Raw genomic sequence first — 20,423 nt, forward strand, 5'->3', positions numbered from 1 at the left:
GGCTGATACTCACCATCCTCTTTTACATGATCAGTTGGGGCAAACCCCCCTGTCAGAACCCCCCTATCAGAATACTATTTACATTCATGTTCCCAGCTATTGCCATTTTGTGGGCCACAGTACTTTCACAGCTGAGATACCAGAATAAAACATCATTCTTAACGTCATATTCACATGGCCTCAGTGCTACCTAAATTGTTGGTGTCTAATCAATGGAGAAAGCTATGTCTTTAGACTTCTGAACAGTAGTTGAAGGGACCTATGTACGGAACTTAATGGTAAGCCCTGAAACCAGCCACTAGGAAGCATCACACAGAGGGATTATCTGTGAGTTAGACTGCCTGTAGTGTTCCTTTCATCCTGGACTTGGTGGGATACTAATTTATGGGAAGTTTAAAATAAATTATACATTATAAAGTAGCAGAATCTCAGTGTCACTAAAGTATTTCCATTGTCAGTCACTACCTTTACTTCTTTGTAATTAACGCTTCATAAAATCTCTGACAAAAACCCTTCAGAAGTCAATGACACAAGGATATGATATGGCTTCTATGATTTATTCATTAAAATGCCCCAATTCTTTATTATTTCTACAGTCTGTTTTCTTTTCCAGACAATATCGGTTGGAGTGCAGACACAGTACGAGGTGATCAGGTTAAATGCTGGGTCGAAGTATGGTGTTCAGGTCCGTTGCATGCCAGACTGTGGAGAATGGAGTGAATGGAGCCCAGAAAGACAAATTCAAATCCCCAGTGGTGAGTAAATGATTACCGTTCTGTTAATTTTGTATAAATTCTAACTAGTTCAGTTTTGTGAAAGGTGCCTAAATGGCAGACCTTAAAACCAGATTACTCACCCAGATACTGCATAGTGCTGGAGAAACAGCTTCAGTGCAATTTACCATTTTTTGGAGTGTAATTTCATATTTAATCTTGTTGATCCACTCAGTCCTTGGCCTCTTTGCTGAAACTGGCTATAACAAACAGGCTGGGATTTACTAGGAAGTCACTTCTGATGCAGACGTGTCTGCATAGCTTTTTGGTCCTGTCCCTCCATTTAAAAATCTTGCTGATTTCATCTGTAAGATATCAGGTAATGGCACTTGTATAAGAGTCATTCATTTGTTCATTGGTAACTGAACTGAAGTGACCACCATGTCTAATAAGTCATAACACTGCAGCCACTATCACATGGGAATAATTATCTGTGTTCTCTTGGTTCTGAGTGAACACATTAAATAGGGATGACCTTGTATCTTTTTATCAGACACTGTAGTCAGGTTGTCTCAAATCTTCTATTTCTTCTGCATGAACTGTATTATTCATTATTTGACACAAAGATGTCTGAAATATTATTAACAGAAAAATATTTAAATGTCACATTTTCAGATCTGCCTTAGGCAATTAGAAGTTTGGAAAAATCAATGGCACTATTCTACATAGTGGAAAATATATATTATTAATGTAATAAGGCCATATTTTGCCACAAATACGCATTGGCAACAGTTCAGTCACATCAGAGTTTTGACCAGCATCATCCTAGTCAAAACTTAAGTGCTTTCTTCCCTCTACCATATTCTAAATGCTTTGCTTGAGTCTGTAATATTATCAGGAATCCAAACTGGTAATAAGAAATTGCTTGGCAGCCATCAGGCAAGTAGCCTAGGTACTGAGCATAAGGTCACTGTGAAAGGAAATATGAAAATGTCGTTTTTATATCTTAGGAGTCAGCTTAGCATGATCAGGTACCACCAAAGAGATTACTGGCGAAGACATAAACACATGGGCAAACACTTACTTTCTTCTTCATTTTTTTTCCTTAAAAGTCAAAACAAGCAACAGCATACTTTTGAAACGAGAAGCATCTTGAAACTATGTTTTAGAGGATAAATGGTTTATGTAGAAGATAGACTGAATAGCAGAGTATATTTTAAATCATTTTGTAGAACCTGCTTTGACAGTATATGAGCATCCCATATCAACTTTATGAGACAAAGAGCCACAGATGGGAAACTGGAATGTAGTCCCTCGGCATAGTTGCAGTGGAAAAGAATTTTGAATCCAGGTCAAAGTAGAAGGCTGCTGCCCTAAACACTGAACCGTCCTTCCCTTCCTGTGCTAATACTGAAGCAAAATCTTTTATTTTCCTGTGCTCCACTTGACAGTGTTTTATAAATTCAGGGTTTAAACTTACTAATTAGTTCATTTTTGTATTTCTTGCAGGACAGTCACCTCCTGAAAAGCCTGCAATAATAAAATGTCGTTCTCCAGAAAAGGAAACCTTTACTTGTTGGTGGAAACCTGGTTCAGATGGAGGACATCCTACTAACTATACTTTGCTCTACAGCAAAGAAGGGTAATAAGATATGTATAATTATTCAATGTTTTATCAGAAGGACCTGGAAAATCAAGCCTAATTGCTTTTGCATTTAAGAGATGCCTTTTTCCACTTGCTCATTCATCATAGACAATTATCAGAGAAGAGAAAATAGCTTCAGGCTTTTGTACAAGTGACATTTGCTGGAATAGCAACAACATATTTAAGGTTGAAATGGGGTCTCTTTTTAATGTCAGGTTTTTCAAACTGCCATTAATTCTTCTGGTGTGGATAGACTTCCTTGTAAGTTGGCATGATGCAGCAACCGTGTAATAGTGTTTGTGTTACAAATATACAGTCCTGTAGCTCCTTGGCTACACATCCCCATACACAAGGCTTTTCAAAATGACCAGATATTAAAATTTTCATCTTCTGTTAATGCTTTTTTGCACAGGTATTCGTAGGCCATGAATGCTTCACTGCTTCTGTGGCAATCTAGTGCCTCAAACTTAAGTGCCAAATATTCATTTTTAAGCAGAAGTCAATATTTTGGGGGATCCTGGGAAGTGAACTAGTATTGGTTCATCCCAGCACTGCTCTGCCTTGGACTGACCTAACTGTATACTGAACTGTAGAAAAAGATGGACCCTGGTCCACAGAAAAAGACAGACAGTGGTGCAGCCAGCCAGGGCAGAGTGTGAGGCTCACATCCATACCTTTCTGTTCTGTTACTCTGCTTCTCAGAGAAACCTGGAAACACGTATAACATGCTCAACAGGTGCAAATTAGGCAGAAAATAGATTATTCTGGAGGAAAAGATAATGAAAAAGCAAAATAGGCTGCAAGTCTATGATGTGGGCAGAATTAACATCAGCTTGAAATGAACACTGGAAATAACTGTTTTTAATAGATGGGATAGAAGACTTTGGCAATCACTTTCTACTTGCTCTTTGGACCATGTAAGGGCAATGCAGTGGAGAATGGCATTTGGAAAAGTGAGAGTTGCAATTTACTAGCCTACTGCTGCAGCTACAGCAGCTTAAGCACTCCAGACTTTGTAGTTTTTATCCTGGGGGGATGATGCTTACTACAGTCTCTGGAATTGCCCAGTGACTCTTCAGTCTGAAAGCAGTTTTCTAATGTTCTTCACATTGCCTGGCATGAAGAATCTGATCCAGCCCTAAGTAATACTGAACTACGAGTAATCCAAGTCAGGTGTTGTACTCTGTATGCATCCTAATCTCTGTGATTCTTTCATTTCAGAGAAGAACAAATTTATGAATGTCCAGATTACAGAACTGCAGGCCCCAATTCCTGCTACTTTGATAAAAAACACACCTCTTTCTGGACTATATACAATATTACTGTAAGGGCAACTAACAAAATGGGAAGTAACATCTCTGATCCTCATTATGTGGATGTGACTTACATAGGTAAGAGATAAATAAAGGTTTTTAAGTGGAACCCAACTAATTCAAAATTATGAGTTTCGACACCTAGAATTTTAATTCCAGCTCTTCTCATATATGATATTATATCCAAGTTAAAAACATATAAGAACAAACAAGATCTGATCTGCTGTAATGATAAATCAATATTTATCCTTTTAGCATTTTATTTTCAAAGGAAGCCTAAAAATGCTAAAAGTTTAAAAACTGCATTCAGATAACCACGTAATGGTTTTGCATATTTCTTTCAGTCAAGAAACATCATCCACCTAAAATCTTTTTCCACTATACCAGCAACTGAAATCAAATTGATCTTTTAACTAATAATACTTAAATTTGATTACCTAAAAGTACTTATCTGAAATTTGCTTTTCTCTCAGACCCAAGAGATGCTAAATCAGTGCTCTTTATAGCAGAGTATATTGATAATCTCTTTTCTCAGACTTTTTCCACAGAGTGACTTGGCAAGTATTTAGTTTTTTCTAAGGGAAAGAAACATTATTAGTGATAACCAGTTTGTTATCAATGGTGTATCTACAGGGAGCATAGTAATTGAAAAAGTACTCCTGGAAAAAAAGGCTTAATATTTTATCTCCATGCCATGACTATTTACTTGTTGAGACTTCACATAAGACAATGGAAAATAGTACATGCACTATATCCAGGTACTTTAGTACTCTGAACTGAGGTAGCTGCAACCCTGACTGTGGCTGAAAGCTGAGTTCCATTTTATTTTATTTTTGAAGTATAGATGGGGCTTTAATATTGCTGTTGTGTTTTATTTTTAAATACACCCTATGCATGTAGAGATTAAGCTGGTGTGTTTTCTGAATATAAAAGATGAGGGAGTAGGTTTTATCAGCTCAATCTGTATTTCCAGCATTCCTAAATGTATATGCCAACTTTGATAACATTATGATATAACACAACTTTCGTAACACAGTAGTAAATTTGTTAACTTTGTTTCTGTTAACTTTGAAAAATAGTTGTAGAAGAGCAACAATAAATGATAATGGCAGAAAAATAATTTCTGGTTATAAACAATTAATGCAAATCTTAATATGAACGCAACTTATTTACTATTCTTCAGTTACTTCAAATTTATAAATCCATGGTACTTTATCAGGAAATTCTTGATTCCTGTATCCCAACACCAGTTCTATGTTACTAGACACACTGGAGGTGGCAACTCACCACTCACACTTTTATACCTCCTCCTAAGATGCAAGGAAAAGTCTTGCAGACTCTTAGTGTCAGTTCTCTTTTTTTAACAGTACAGCCAGATCCTCCTGTGAATGTAACTCTAGAATTAAAAAAGCCAATCAATAGAAAACCATATCTGGTCTTGACATGGTTTCCACCCCCACTGGCTGATGTCAGATCTGGATGGCTTACTCTTGAGTATGAGTTGCGACTAAAGCCTGAAGAAGGAGAGGAATGGGAGGTAAGAAACTGCAGATTTTTGCTAGATGATGTTTTCTGATCAATTAGATTTTGTCAGCTAGGTTCCATGCCTGAACGTAATGAAGTGGGCACATATAACAGTTCAGCCTTTTTCAGAAGCTATGCTTGTGTGATCTATAACTTTCTACTGAGAAGACTGTGGTATCTCAGATGCTATTGTGTAATAGAAGGCACTAAAATAATTGTTTTTAATTGTGATAATTCTATATTAATCATAATGGTATACAGTTTAATTTGTTAGTTCTCATTTAGTCAGTTTTTTTTTGTTTTTTTTTTTTTTGATAATCTGTTTCTCAACCACAAGGACTTCTTAGGTAACAGAAAGCTCAATAACATCATGTAAAATGATTACATTTGTACAAAGAACCATTAAGTGACAGTTGTCCTGGCCACATAAAAACAACTGTCTATGCCCAGGATGTACAACTCAGATAGCTGGGTGGCAAATTAAAGACTCCAGCTACTGGCATTGGGCTGCATCCCTTTCTTGTCTGCTGCAATACTTCTCAGCCATCTCTGTATCTCCTCCTTCCTTCCTACTGCCACTGCAATTCCCAGCTCCCGGGTCATTGCAAGGTCCACTGTTTCCTTCCCTGTGCAGTTTCACCAGCTTCCACATTCCTTCTTTGCTCTCTGCATTTTCTTCACCAGTCTTTGTCTTTTCTGCCTCTTCCTCCTCCTCTCACCATTGCATTCCTGCCACTACCAGAGTTCCTCACACTTGCCATGTGCTCATGATATGTTGTTATACTAGTTTCATTTGCACAGTATAACAGGGCTTGATATCATTCCCATTGCATTATGTTAGAACGTGAACCACAGAAATAAAATAGATGTACCATTATTCTGTGCCCGTATAACAATCCTTATGAAGCTATCCAGATCCATCCTATATTCCCAACTTGGTTATCAAGACTTTAAATTAGCTATGATTTTCATAGCAAAATGTCTTAATTTTGTATGGATTTTATGATTTTTAATTCATTTCCAGACTATTTTTGTTGGACAGCAAACGCAATATAAAATGTTTAGTTTAAATCCAGGAAAGAAGTACATAGTACAGATTCACTGCAAACCAGACCACCATGGATCGTGGAGTGAATGGAGCTCAGAAAAGTCTATTCAGATCCCCAGTGGTGAGTGGCCAAGCATCCTTTCAATAACTGTGTAACAATGAAGTTCATGTGATACTTTTGTTAGCTGTCCAGAGCAGCCATGAAGATTGACATCCCATAGTTTCCCTAAGACAGGTAAGAACATCATTGCTAAGAAAACTGAATTCTCAGCTTCCTTGCACCATACTCGGCTGTCCCCTTCATTACTTTTAGGAGTAAAGAAGGTGAATCAATTTCCTTACCTATTTAAACCCTGTCCTTTCTCCTTATTGCCTCATTTGTTCTCACAATGGTAGGTTTTAATGAATAGAATACTGGCAATTGCATTAAAAGTACTACATAGACAGCAAATAATCATTACCTTCAGACTAACAACTCTGGATTGCTGTCTATCTGGAATGAATTCAAAATGAACACCTGAATGTAAAAAGCATGATGTTACAATAGAAATCCTTAAAACCATCTAGCCATAGATCATTTTACCTACCATTTAATTAATTATATTATATAATTATATATATATAATTATACTTGGCATATATTGGCATAAGTAGATTTCAACCCAATTGCTATAACTGGCCAAGACAAAATTTCCCTCTTCATGCATTTTTATATCATTTTTCATAGACATAGTTGATTTCCTGCACAATACCATTAATAAAAAGCATATTATTTATCAGATATTACTAAGCTTATAGAGATCAGTCTATGCTAGGAATGGCTGCTAGATTCAATAGCAAATTTGGCATTTAGACCCATTTTTAAAATAAAAGCCATTTGATACTTTTTTGCATAGTTACTATGTAAATATTAGGCATGCGTCCTTAAATAATTCTGGTTGTTTCCCAGACTTTAGAGTAAAAGATATGATTGTGTGGATCATCGTGGGTGTCTTATCATCTCTCATATGTTTAATCATGAGCTGGACAATGGTTTTAAAAGGATACAGGTAAGTCATCAATTCCATGATAGTATAGAGCTGAAAATCTCAGCAAACTTGTTAAAATAGGCTTCTAGCATTTGACTTAATTTCCTATAGTTTTTATGTTCTTTTATCAACTATAAATTAGAGGAATTTGACTTCAAATTTTCAACTGATAAAGAGATATCTCTGTTCTTTTGTGAAACCAGGCTAAAAACAAAAGGCTAAATTCTCAATTGATAAAGACACATCTCTATTAGATCTGAGCATCCTGGTTAGTCCTGTTAAGCATTCAGCAAACATTATCATCTGGAGTATCCCTACTTCTATAGAAAACAACTTTTTGCTTTTAGCCTGGTTTCTTAAGGGAAACAAGGTTTACACTATGAGATTGTCCTTTTACCCACCTGTCTGTTAATTCCCTGAATAATTTATTAAATCATTGACTAATTTCAGTGAAATCTGAAAGATGTCTCAAAGTTTATTACTTTTGCACAAGTTTTGCAAAAATTACTGGATGAGTAGAGGAGAGAGAGGGAAACCACTGAAGGAAAAGCCAGCCAAAGTCATTCATCATAAATCCAATTTAGTAGCTGTCAGCTGACAGTCAAGCATGTCTGTAGAGGCCTGCTTGTCCTCCTGCACTGTGCAATAGACAGCTATGTCTTGACCAGTGAGGAAGTTACAGTGGTTTCAAAAGATTGGAGGTTAAGGGAAAAAGGACAGTAAAAGAATATTAGCAGTGTTACTTTTCCAGTTTAATAACAATTACTTTTGTGCTGTTCTCTTCCTTCTAAATACATCTAAGAATAACTTATAAACTATACCTGGCTCTGTAGATTACCTGGCTCGAGAAGGTAAACAGGAAACAGGTCCAGTAGGGAGGTATCAGATACAGAGAAGTGGTTGAAAATTCAGTCACATTCAGGGAAAACGGGAGAACAAACAGAGAGATAGGGCCTGTCCTTTCACATTGTGTGTTTGATCTGTTTCTTTTAGAATGATAGCCTTTATCCTACCACCAGTTCCAGGACCAAAGATAAAAGGCATAGATGCACATCTGTTGGAGGTGAGTACCCCAATAACAACAAAAGAATTCACCATTACATACTTTTCCAAATTCTGTACTAGCAAAATCTGTTACCATAGTTAAGTACAATATAGCTTTAATTAATTTAATTTATGTTAAAAATAAGCAAAACTTTCAGCTTGATATTGTGGAACATACAGGCAACACAGAGTCTTTAAACTAGTGCCTTGCACGAGTGATAGGAGGAGGTTTGAGAACAGGATTTGGCACAACAGTTGTTCCCTGGGACACAACAAGAGCCAACGCCTATGTGATCTTTCTAATAGTTCTTACGGAGAAGCTCTCTACAATCTCCTGTCACGCTGAGGAGACAGGACATGGCTGGGCTATCATTCTCCTCCATTCCCTTCTTGCCAAACCCATGAGACCCTTACCTGCCCTGAAGCTCCCAGGTCCTCACATTTAGGAACATGAATTCTGGGATTTTGTCTCCCCACTGAAAGAACTCAAGGAAAGTTCCTCCACTATTTTCTCCAGCAGTAGAGATTCAGTTTAGGTCTAATGATATAACTATTTAAGTAACTGCATATTAACTATGTAGATTGTTCACAGTTGTTCTAGTCATATGTAAACCTTAAGGTTAGCAGTGAACAAAATATCAATGATGTCATATTTATTATGCCCTTAGACAGGCAAGTCTGAAGAATTATTGAGTGCTCTTGATTGCCATGGTTTCCCTCCAACATCAGACTGTGAGGAACTACTGATAGAATATCTGGAGGTGGAGGACAGCGAGGATCAGCAACTCATGCAAAGTCATAACAATGGTCATCCCAGTAAAAACACGCAGATGACATCCAAGGAAACAGACAGTGACTCAGGACGAGGGAGCTGTGACAGCCCTTCTCTGCTTTCCGAGAAGTGCAGGGAGTCCCTTCCATCAAAACTTCCAGCACAAGATGTAAGAGATGTTCATGAAAATAATGCAGGAAAAAGGGGTTGGGAAACTCAGTGTATGGCCTCTTCAGAAGAGAAAGCGCTCCCTTTTAACACTGCAGGTACAAAATCATCCACATGGCCTGCAGCTCAGTTACCTAATATTCATCCTTCTATATTTGCCTATCACAGTACTGTAGATGCAGATAAGATAAAACTAAGTACCACGAATGTGAGTGTTGCACCAGTTTTGGTGGGAAATGAAGAAAAACATCAGTCACGATATTCTACCACTGAAACTCTCTGTGAAGAAAACTTGGAAAAGCAACAAGAGATGGAGAATATGCATTCCAAAAATGACCAAAGCACAATACAGGTCAAGCAAAACAGACTCAATGAAAAGTCATCTTTTTTGAATGCTAAACTAATGGATTACGTAGAAGTTCACAAAGTTAGACAGGATGAGGAGCCAGCAGTATTACTGAAACATAAAGAAAATAGTGGAAAAATTGAAAAATACACAGTTCCAGGAACCAGCAAAGAATATACAAAGGTCTCAACAGTTGTGGACCATAATATTCTAGTATTAATGCCAGAATCAAGAGTCCAGCACACACCTGTGTCTCAAGAGCCTGCAAAGGAAACATCTCAGAACCTTCAGCAAGGTCAAGTTGAGAAAAACATGAGCTACTGTCTGACAGCTCCAAATGAGTGCAAAAGAGAGGCTAGTGGATCAGAGTACATGGACCCATCTTCCTTTATGCCTGCCTTTAAATAGCTGAAAGTTTGATTATTCTCCATCAGGTAACGCTACAGAATGAGTTAAATACAATCAAATAATAAAGCTAAGTAAGCTCTGTGGTTTAAGATTATGCTGCTGCATCATAATTGTAGGTTACACCTTTTCCTAGCTGACAAGTCTTTGATTTACATATTGATTTTGTTAATAGTTGTGTACAGTAAAAGAAAAACAAACAGCAAAGAGTTCCTTAAAAAACCTAGCCTCCTATGTGTATCGTAGAGAAAATAAAATAAACCGTGGGTGGATATAATGATAATCATGGAAGTAAACCTTAGATCATTAACACAGGTTTCTGACAAAGGGAAATGAGGAAATGGATATTATGTGCCATGAAAAACTACACTGTAAACAAATTATTCAACTTCTGAGATCTTCTGTTATTTGATTAAACCTAGGGGAACAGTTCTGATCCAACAAAGATGAAAATTTTTATGGGTCAGTCAATATATAGTGGTTGTCAGTTCCTAACCAGAGCATTTGCTAAACCAGATAAATCACTACAAAATAACATTCTGATATACAATGTTTTTTTTCTCAATGCATTCTGACACTAGATTGTTCTCTTTATATTCTTTCTCAATCCTAAAAAAGGACCTCTTATATATGAAAAAATCATATATAAAACAAAATATATTCAACTAACTGTAGTTAAAATAACAAATCCTTCTAAATATATTTTTGCTTTCAGTGTGACAGATAACTTTACATCCCATTCATATCCTACTCCAATCAAACCAAATATGAAAAAAATAGCAAGACACTATTTGATATACTGCCTTACTGTATATAATACACAATTCTACTTTAGTTACAAGCCCATGTGTTTAACAGTGTATTTTTAAAGGCTATTTTTCTATTACTGAAAAAGCAAAATAAAACATTTTTAATTTCCCAATGCTGTTTAGCTACTTAACAACTCTTCTGTTTCCTTCTGCTGCAACAGTAGTAAGGGGTAAAGCTGCCATTTCTATATGAAACGTAAGATTTAACTTCAGAGTAATTAAGAATATTAAGTAATTTTTAATCTATATTTCTAATATATTGCAGATATATTACTATTTGAATTGTAAATTATTTATTCCACATGTTTTTTACCAGCTGTTATTACAAAATTATAATAGAATCCAGGTTTTGAGAGCACAGCGTCTTTTCCATAGAACTTGTAGCCTGATGCCACTCCTGAACGGAATGGTGTTCTCCTGCATCGTAACACAATGTCTGGGCTTTTCTCTGAGCCTGAAAAGAAAGTCTGAAGTCAGATTTTTCAAACTGAACTTACCAAAATGAATATCAGAAGGCAGCCTCAAAAGTCAGGTGTGTGAGGCATAAAGTTAGAGTCAGTCCTCTGTTGAAATGGTGATGGGAATGAAAGAAGGAGTCTGTGTACTTGGGTTGGACAGCTGCCCCAGAACAGCCGTGGGAACACTAAGGATTCCTCTTACCACATGTGACTGAAGGCAGAATCACAATGATAGTTAGCAATGGCTGTGAACTTTCTGTAGCCCTTCCTTCTTCAAAGAAAATTTAATTTACTCAAGGAAAGCATGACAAAGTGCTGATTCATTAAAACTTGGTCAGGCATTTTGCGAATACCACTAGCTTCAGGGGAATTTGAAAAGGGAAGGGAAATTGTATTGGGCATGTGATGGAAAGTGTTTTTACCATAGATGAGCTCTGTTCTCCTTCTTGTCTTTCCTAAACAGCTTCACATTTCTCCAACTTTTTATTATAAGTGCTGAGCCAGCCTTCCTGCAGTATCAGGTAACCCACTGCAGAGCCAGTCAAAAGAGACTTTCAGATTTTCAAAGTCCCAGAAGGACACATCTAATTTGGCATGTAAGTTTCTCACATTACACCTTCATGCCATGGAACTGCCAAGTACAGATCAGACCTTTTCACTGGCAGGACTTCAGAATTTAACTAATTACCTGTGAGCATATAAACATATGTGTTAATATATATTGTAACATTCACTTCAGGAATCAAATTAAGAGTCTGTGGCCTCTCTACAGGCAGTATGTTGCCCACTTCTAGAGGGTGATCAGAGTAGTCTGGATGTTCTGCTGAATGTACAGAGAGGGATCTTAGAGTCTTCATTCAGCCACTTAATTTAAACACCTGAAGACATGAATTGGCTACTTTGGAGAGTAGCCAAGCTTAACATTTTGCCTAGTTAAAGGTAACAGGACAATTTTATTGTAGCATTCGTAGTATATCTTCTAGATTTTCTAGAGATGCTAAAATACTGCAAAGGAGCTATCAAGTTATTGGTCAAAATTGAAATGTTTTGCAGGGCAGCCATTTGTGTGTGTGCATGTATGTAAGCTGATAATACACTGTCTAATTCTCTCTGACAGTACTTCATTTACAGTTTGGTTTTCTGACTGAATCTGGTAGACCCGGTTTGGATCAGACACATTCCTTTTCTTTACATAGATAGCCATATCTGAGCCAAGCAGTTGTTTTCTACTCCTGACAACGTCCACGAGGACATACTGCTGCAGGCCTTTTGTATCCCTCTGGTGATGCACACAGGCAGTAGAATCTTGTCAACCTACAGCCTAAAGATTTTACTTATGTAGTGGATTTTTAGGTTAATATACAGGCAGCTAGTACATATGTTACAAACCAAAGAACACAGGTAAGGTGTCAGCAGCAGGCTGTTGCTGTCATACTGGTTACTTTGGACCAGAGGCAGCCAGGCACAATTTTTAGCAGATGTGAAATGTATGATCATCCTGCCTAACTTTAGGTATCTATAACTGTACCAAGTTTCTAAGTTTTTATTGTAGACTGTGGAGCCTAGAGCATGATTCATCTGACCAAATGCAAGAGTCTACTTTAGGAAGAAATGACTCACACTCCAGTCTCCATTGACTGTATGTAAATTTTGTCTCTGCTAGCTTGCTCTAATCAGGGGCTGAGACTCTCTAGCCCAAGAATCAGAATTTCAATCATGTTTACTCAAACATTTTCTGTGTTGACATTGGTTAAATGAAAGAATATGGGCTGTATTAATATTCTGGAGTATGTCTGATGGTGTTCCAGTCACTGGGTCCCAGGAACATTGTTAACTTTAAGACCTTGAGTTCATAAAACACAAAAGATCAGATTTTCAAAAGACCTGTAGTTTATATGCTCATGCAAAGTCCAAGTTGCCACAAGAAAAAAAAAAATCAGTATTGTTGCCTGAAGAGCCAGGATTGCAAGATATTGAAAAGAAGGTCCCTCTCGTAATCCACACAGAAAGAGAACTGAGTAGAAGAGTTTCTATGCCTTGCTATAAATTGGTACTGAAGCTACAAAAGAGTGGTCTCTTCCACCTTTGCAAGGGAATGTCTCATGATGTCAAATCATTGTGGCTTTCTGTGAAAAAAGAGAAATTCAGCCAGAATGCAGAAGGTACATTTGCTGGTTGCTTAGAATTCGCTAAGCCTGTTGAGGGATTTGCTATACAAGTATAATTTGAACATATTTTTCATGAACATATTTCATACTTCAAGTTGAACAAATGTGCAGTGTGATTATTTTTCCTTTGGATGTGATTTTCCAAAATCAGTGGGAATAACACCTTCTGCAACTGGTCTGAACAGTACTTTTGCACATCAAAAAGAAAATAAACTAGTGTTCTGTAAAATAAGGATAATCTTCAGCTGAGTGTATGGGCCTTTGGATGTTTATTCTTTGTTTGCGATATTATTTTTGGTTACAACTCTTTAAGGAATTGCTTTTATTATGATATAGATGAGATTTTTGTAGCAGTTGTACAGACTGGATTGTTGTGAAGTTACAATACACTAGTGGGGAATAACACACTCCTGAAACCTCCCTGCATACACGGGACAATGATTTATGTCACAGAACTTACCCCAGGAACAGAGATTAGCCCTCAAACCTCTGCCCCATTGGATAAATTTCTTACTTGGGAAAACTTTTCAAAAAGTTCGATGTTTTTAATGTCAAATCTGTATGTGTGTCAGTTAAAGTGTAAATTGCCTTTTAGCAGCATAAAAGCCCTACAAAGAAGCATAAAGGCTCTTCAGAAGTAATTCATTTTATAAAATTCATAAAATTGAATATGTACATTTTTGATTAATTATCTTTCCTTTGGATTCAGATAATATTGTTAACAGCTTTTCTTCATATTGAGAAATACAACTCCTCATTATTTTAGATTTTCTCATTAGACTTTTTTGTTTAGCAAAGACATATTTGATACAATGTTTTGGTATTTTCAGTGTAATGTTCCTGACTTTTAAATAAATACAATTTGTTGAACTGGGACATGTGCTCCCAAAACTTACTGTCACATAAAATTACAGGCTTGAAGAATTGTCTTTATGATATTATATAACTACAAAGCATTATTTAATAAAAATGTAGTAAACTGACTTTATATAATACTAATAAGAGAATCAGGAATCAGAGAATCACAGAATGGTTGAGGTTGGAAGGGACCTCTGGAGATCATCTAGTCCAACCCACCTGCTCAAGCAGGGTCACCTAGAGCACGTTGCACAGGATTGCGTCCAGGCAGGTTCTGAATATCTCCAGAGAAGGAGACTCCACAACCTCTCTGGGCAACCCGTTCCAGTGCTCTGTCACCCTCACAGTAAAGAAGTTTCCCCTCATGTTCAGACTGAACTGCCTGTGTTTCAGCTTGTGCCTCTTGTCCTGTCGCTGGGCACCACTGAAAAGAGTCTGACTCCATCCTCTTGACACCCTCCCTTTAGATATTTGTACGCATTGATAAGATTCCCCCTCAGTCTTCCCTTCTCCAGGCTAAACAGGCCCAGCTCTCTCAGCCTTCCCTCATAGGAGAGATGCTCCAGTCCCCTAAGCATCTTCATAGCTGGACTCGCTCCAGTAGCTCTGTATGTCTCTTGCACTGGGGAGCCCAGAACTGGGCACAGCACTCCAGATGCGGCCTCACCAGGGCTGAGTAGAGGGGGAGGATCACCTCCCTTGACCTGCTGGCAACACTCTGCCTAATGCACCCCAGGATACCATTGGCCTTCTTGGCCACAAGCGCACATTGCTGGCTCGTGGTCAACTTGTTGTCCACCAGGACTCCCAGGTCCTTCTCCACAGAGCTGCTTTCCAGCAGGTCAGCCCCCAGCCTGTATTGGTGCATGCGGTTATTCCTCTCGTGGTGCAGGACCTTGCACTTGCCTTTGTTGAACTTCATGAGGTTCCTCTCCACCCAACTCTCCAGCCTGTCCAGGTCTCTCTGAATGGCAGCACAGCCCTCTGGTGTATCAGCCACTCCTCCCAGTTTTGTATCATCAGCAAACTTGCTGAGGGTGCACTCTGTCCCTTCATCCAGGTCATTGATAAATAAGTTGAGCAAGACTGGACCCAGTACTGACCCCCTGGGGGACATTGCTAGCTGTAGGCCTCCAACTAGACTCTGCACTGCAGTCAAGGTAGACAACATCCACTGCTCTCCCCTCATCTACCCAGCTAGTCATCCCATCATAGAAGGCCATCAGGTTCGTTAAGCATAAATTCTCCTTGGTGAATCCATGCTGACCACTCCTGATCACCTTTTTTCCTCCATATGCTTAGAGATGACATCCAGGATGAACTGTTCCATCACCTTTCCAGGGATCAAGGTGAGGCTGACTGGCCTGTAGTTAAGAGGATATATTTGTTTATGGAACAAACTGAAAAACAAATATGTAATGATAATTGATTTATGAATTCTGTGGTATGTTTTAAGTGTTTATGTTTAGATGGCTGGAAAATCTACAGTTGCTTTAAATGTCATTTAAATATTTAACATGTAGTAACAGCAAGTATCAAAAATGAGTATGCAGTATTTGTGATATCTGAAGCACTATGTATGTGGAATTCACATCATGAAGCCTGTAAATGTATTTGATAATTTTTCATTAACTGTAAACAACTTGAAAGTGTTGTGCAAGCAAACCAAAGTCATCTAAGCCAGTTGGTGAATATGATAAATCTTCTACAAAGCCATAAACACACATGAAATGAAAATGTATCACGAGATCAGGCACCATGTTTTTAAAGAATCGCTACCTCAGATTTTTTTGCTCCCTTTAAAAAGGCAAACAGAAGCATTTTAATTTGTATGTCAAATTACTATATCAAGATTAAAAACAACTTATAATTTGTAATGTTCAATTTGTTTTTGTTAAATAACAGTTTGTCATGGAATCATCACTGGAGTTGCACTAGTACTATTAGGATGGGATACTAGAGATGTGTAGCAAAGTGAGATGCTTATGTATAAAAGAAAACAAATTTCCGTCTTGTAGGGAAACCCATACTGACCAGCTTGGCAGACACAATTTTCCTAATGCATCCGTCCGTTTCCTGGACTGACAAGTTATTTGGGAGCTGCCTGTGTGCCCAGCCCACTTGGACTGAATAAGCTGAGTTCTCAGATATGCTCTGACAAATGACTAACTGAGCATTTGTCAACATTTACTATCCAGAAAGATGTTTTGAGTTCCCAAGAACTAAATGTTCAAACTCTGTCCCTAAATGAGTGAGGATATAGACTAGCCCAAATCTCAACCATCTTAAACCCTCATACCAGACCACTGACTTCCTTCAGACTCCAATTGTTGTGGGCATGGGAGGATGGACTGAATTACACTAAACTGCAATAATCTTGTGGCCTGGCCTTGAAAACTCTTTTGAAGCAATTACAGGAATGCCTTCATCTTTTCTGTGTATGTCAAGCAGGAGATTAAAGATAAATGAAATATAGAAATACATAATGAATGGGAACAGAAAGAGAGCTTAATGATGGGAAGCGGGGCATGGTGGGGGCATGTGGCAGAATAGAAGGGGAGCACAGTGAACACTGTAGGATGGTACACAGGTAGATGAATTAGAGGAATCAGAAGTGGTGAGCATGCATATTGACTGCCGCTGAGAAGCGAGGGAGGGAGAACAGAAAATGAAGGCAAAAGAAGCCAAATGTAAAAGTAGATTGGAAAAGAATGAGAAATAATAAAACTGAGAGGAGTGATAAATTGGATTGTGGGCAAAAAAAATGGAAGAGAAAGAAACAGACTTTTAGCTCAAAAGTGGGAATATCCACAGTTACCTGAGATAGTCCACAAAAAAAATAAGGCCTTATTAAATGCTAACCAGTTGGCAAGATGCTGGAAATCAGCTACTGGAAATCAGCTGTTATGTAAGAGCTGGAAAAAATCCTATCCATGAGAGTTGGTCATTCCATTTTTATGAGTTACAGGGTTTCCTTCCAAGTATCTGATATTGGCCACTGGCAAACAGAATACCTGAAGAGCTCATACTTCATCTGATCTGCTGTTGCATTTCCTACATGCCTAAGAAAAAAATCAACAGGAATAGTGTGGCCAAACTGTTTTTAAAAGCAACTTTCAGTTTTTCAGATACAGATTTATAGATGAGGCTTTCTTCTCCATTTGCATTGTCTCACAGATATGCCTATCACTCTTAAGCATTTTTTTGTTTATTAAAGGTAACGATCTATGAGCCACAAGAGACAAAGGACTTTGTGGACCCCAGTAAAATGGCCTCCTGACATTTCTAGGCATTGTTTAGTCTGTACCAGTGACAATACAACAATTAATATTTTTCTTAATCAGAAAGTGCCTGTCTTGGTGATAAATCTTGAGAGTTACCAAGTCAGGCATAAAATACATTCTCTCCCATTTAAGCTAAGTTTTTAAGAGAAAATACTATATCTCTTAAAAGTAATTCAAAACAGACCTAAACTCGTTGTGTGGCCCCTTCCAACCAGTCGTGTGTTAAAAAGCTGAGCAAGACAGTGGTGCAGAGACAAGCTAGGAATAAGGAAGAATCACATCTCCCTCTCTCATTTTTCGAAGGATTAACGTCCTGTTCTACTTTGTGATGCGGCTTGCTTGGACTTTGTCTTTGACTTTTTTTTTGACAATGCTGCTTCTGGGTCTATTTTTGTGAGCTGCTGAGTACCTTCACCTCATTTTGACAACAATAAGAATGGAAAGATTTCACTTAATTTCCAACAAAGATTCTGTAATCATCGGTTTTACAGTCATATAACACTAGCAGATTTTTAGAGGATGCTGAAAATCTTTGTAGAAATCACTTGTAGAAAGTATCCCTTAAGTATATCAGGAAATGGTACATGCCTAGGAATAGGCAGATTTTTCTATATAATAAGTATATGTGGAAATACAATGATGTTAAACCATATTTTTTAATATTCATAATGCTGTAGACTACTCTTAATTTTCATCCACCCGTCCTTTGTTCCAAAAGGAAGAGAAAACTACTGCTCAGATATACTCAGATGGGAGCTCCTGGGCTGCTTTTCATTTTTCATCTTAGAAAGTAATTTTTTCATTCTGTTTACAAATACCATTCTTCATCTGTAATAACAGAACCACCAGTTCCATGTATGCGTTATACTGCTCAGAGATACTCAACACTATCTGGGCTTCTATCTTTATATTATGCTTCATGGGTTTTTTTGAGTCAATGTGTTAAATACAGCAATACTGGGGGTGCTGGTCTGAATAAGCACTGCCCAGAAAAAATGTCAGCAGTACTTAACAACATGTATTTGTTCAAGTTTCTGGCATGCTGATAAGTGCAGGGGAAAGTCTCTGGAACTTCCTTGCCTGAATTCTACTTCATGCATAGTATCAGCAGGTCTCTTTAAGAAGCATTTATGAAATACATTGCGTGTTCTGAATAATGTGCACAATAAACAATGTACTTTCCAAGACAGAAAGAGATGGTCCAATATTTAAAGCAAAATTCTTTCCATTTGTGTAAACCGCCCCATTCCTAGCCTTGTAATAAAAGCCAGGCATTTTTTCCATTACAATTTCAGAACTTGCATGTGATCTGGAACATCCAAGTTATTGTAGTGTCATTACTGTAGAAACAGAATGACCTGAAGCACAATTATTCTATGAATCAAATCCAAATGTTTTGTAAATGTCTAAAATTCAAAAAATTATAGAAAGTAGGTCATTTAGTATACAGTACATTCATTGGTTGGAGAATACTGGTATAAATATAGCTGCTCAGGAATTCTTCATTGTTTCTAAGTGTATTTGAAGGACAATGCTTTAAAGTGTATGTATTTTTTAAGTACTTAATATTGAAAATGCTGGCTTTAAAAAATCTGTTAGTAATTTCACTTTTAAGTCAATATTGTCACTGAAGTCTGTAGCTTTCTGATAGACTTTTCAATCTTTTGTCATTGTAAAAACTCTTTGCAATGGTGTTTGCATTTCAATTTAATAAAACAGTTCTTGAATAAATTTTAGATAATTTTCTAGCTTTCATCATGGAATGTATCAGTTCCCGTATATCATGTGTAACAAACAAGGAGAAAAGCCAGGCATCCAGCACAGTTCATAGGATGGGCTCCCACTGTTCTGCACATGGAAGGCCCAGTGCTAGGTGCATTTAACCCACCTCATATGCACCGAGTAATTGATCTGATGTGCAGGAGGTTCCCAATTTGCAAATGTACTGAGAACACAACGTGAAGTCCTCTGTGCACACAAAGCTGGGTATGACAGAAGGAGCTTTGCTCCCTGACTTCCTGGAGGAGCTGGTTAGAAAGGTTGGTTTACTGCTGCTCACATTTCTTATCACTCCTAGGACATAGTCTGTAGGGCATAAACGGGCAATATATTCACATTATCCAAACATTTGGGGAGGGAGGGCTAAGCTGGAGAGAGGTGTGAGCAATGCTGTTACCTACAATCAGTCTTATGGTTTCATGGAAAGCACACAGTTAATGCAGATAGTTCATTCACTAGGTCACATCTTTTTTTTATATATATATTCATGCTTCTTCATAGCTCTTTGTTTTGAAGAAAATAATCACTGAAATTCAGGCACTGCCAGTTATCAAAAGTAAAGCTTGATAGAAAAAGCTCAAGAACCTGGGAATCCTGAGGCATTTACTTTTCACTGGCAATTTTGTCTCCTGTTACACTAATTATCACTCCAGGAGACACCATCACAAACCTGTTCTTAATTTAGGATTTTAAGGAACTGGGAAATTAACAGGGTAAGTCAACAAAGAGTTTACTGCTTTCTCTAGAAAATAGGCTACAGCTGGTGCTGCCTGGATCTGGTGAAAATATAGTGGGAATTTAAAATAAAGCAGATTAATTTCATATCTCTGAAGTCATTATTAAATGGAGGTGTTGCCCCTGAATTACAGCAGAGATTGTAAAGGAAAGGTCACTGTAAAGGGATGGTCCTTCAAAGGTCATTACACTTGCTATGAGATGAGAGTTTTTACAATTTTGAAAAAAAAAGGGTGGGGGGGGATCATCTGATTCTGCTACAGCTAGTAACAGCTGTGGCCACAAAAGAAAACAAGCGGCACAGGAGTCCCTCAGGTTCTCCAAAA

General features: G+C 37.7%; 1 protein-coding gene across 11 annotated transcripts in view; it reads left to right on the forward strand.

The window, feature by feature from the left end:
* Positions 1-19,314, forward strand: part of LOC112982171 (prolactin receptor) — a 158,125-nt gene extending 138,811 nt beyond the window's left edge. For 10 of the 11 annotated variants that reach the window (XM_026098361.2, XM_064500667.1, XM_026098362.2 and 7 more), the window contains 8 exons: positions 614-755; positions 2,223-2,355; positions 3,580-3,749; positions 5,039-5,208; positions 6,220-6,364; positions 7,193-7,292; positions 8,265-8,334; positions 8,984-16,183. In XM_026098361.2, the coding sequence (XP_025954146.2) occupies positions 614-755; positions 2,223-2,355; positions 3,580-3,749; positions 5,039-5,208; positions 6,220-6,364; positions 7,193-7,292; positions 8,265-8,334; positions 8,984-10,009 (1,956 nt within the window). In that variant the 3' untranslated portion in view covers positions 10,010-16,183. Of the gene's footprint in view, positions 1-613; positions 756-2,222; positions 2,356-3,579; positions 3,750-5,038; positions 5,209-6,219; positions 6,365-7,192; positions 7,293-8,264; positions 8,335-8,983 lie in introns of all 11 variants that reach the window. The other variant, XM_026098364.2, reaches the window with a different exon arrangement.
* The last annotated feature ends 1,109 nt before the right edge of the window (positions 19,315-20,423 follow it).

The sequence above is a fragment of the Dromaius novaehollandiae genome, chromosome W, assembly GCF_036370855.1.
Source record: "Dromaius novaehollandiae isolate bDroNov1 chromosome W, bDroNov1.hap1, whole genome shotgun sequence".
Classification (NCBI taxonomy): Eukaryota; Metazoa; Chordata; class Aves; order Casuariiformes; family Dromaiidae; genus Dromaius; species Dromaius novaehollandiae.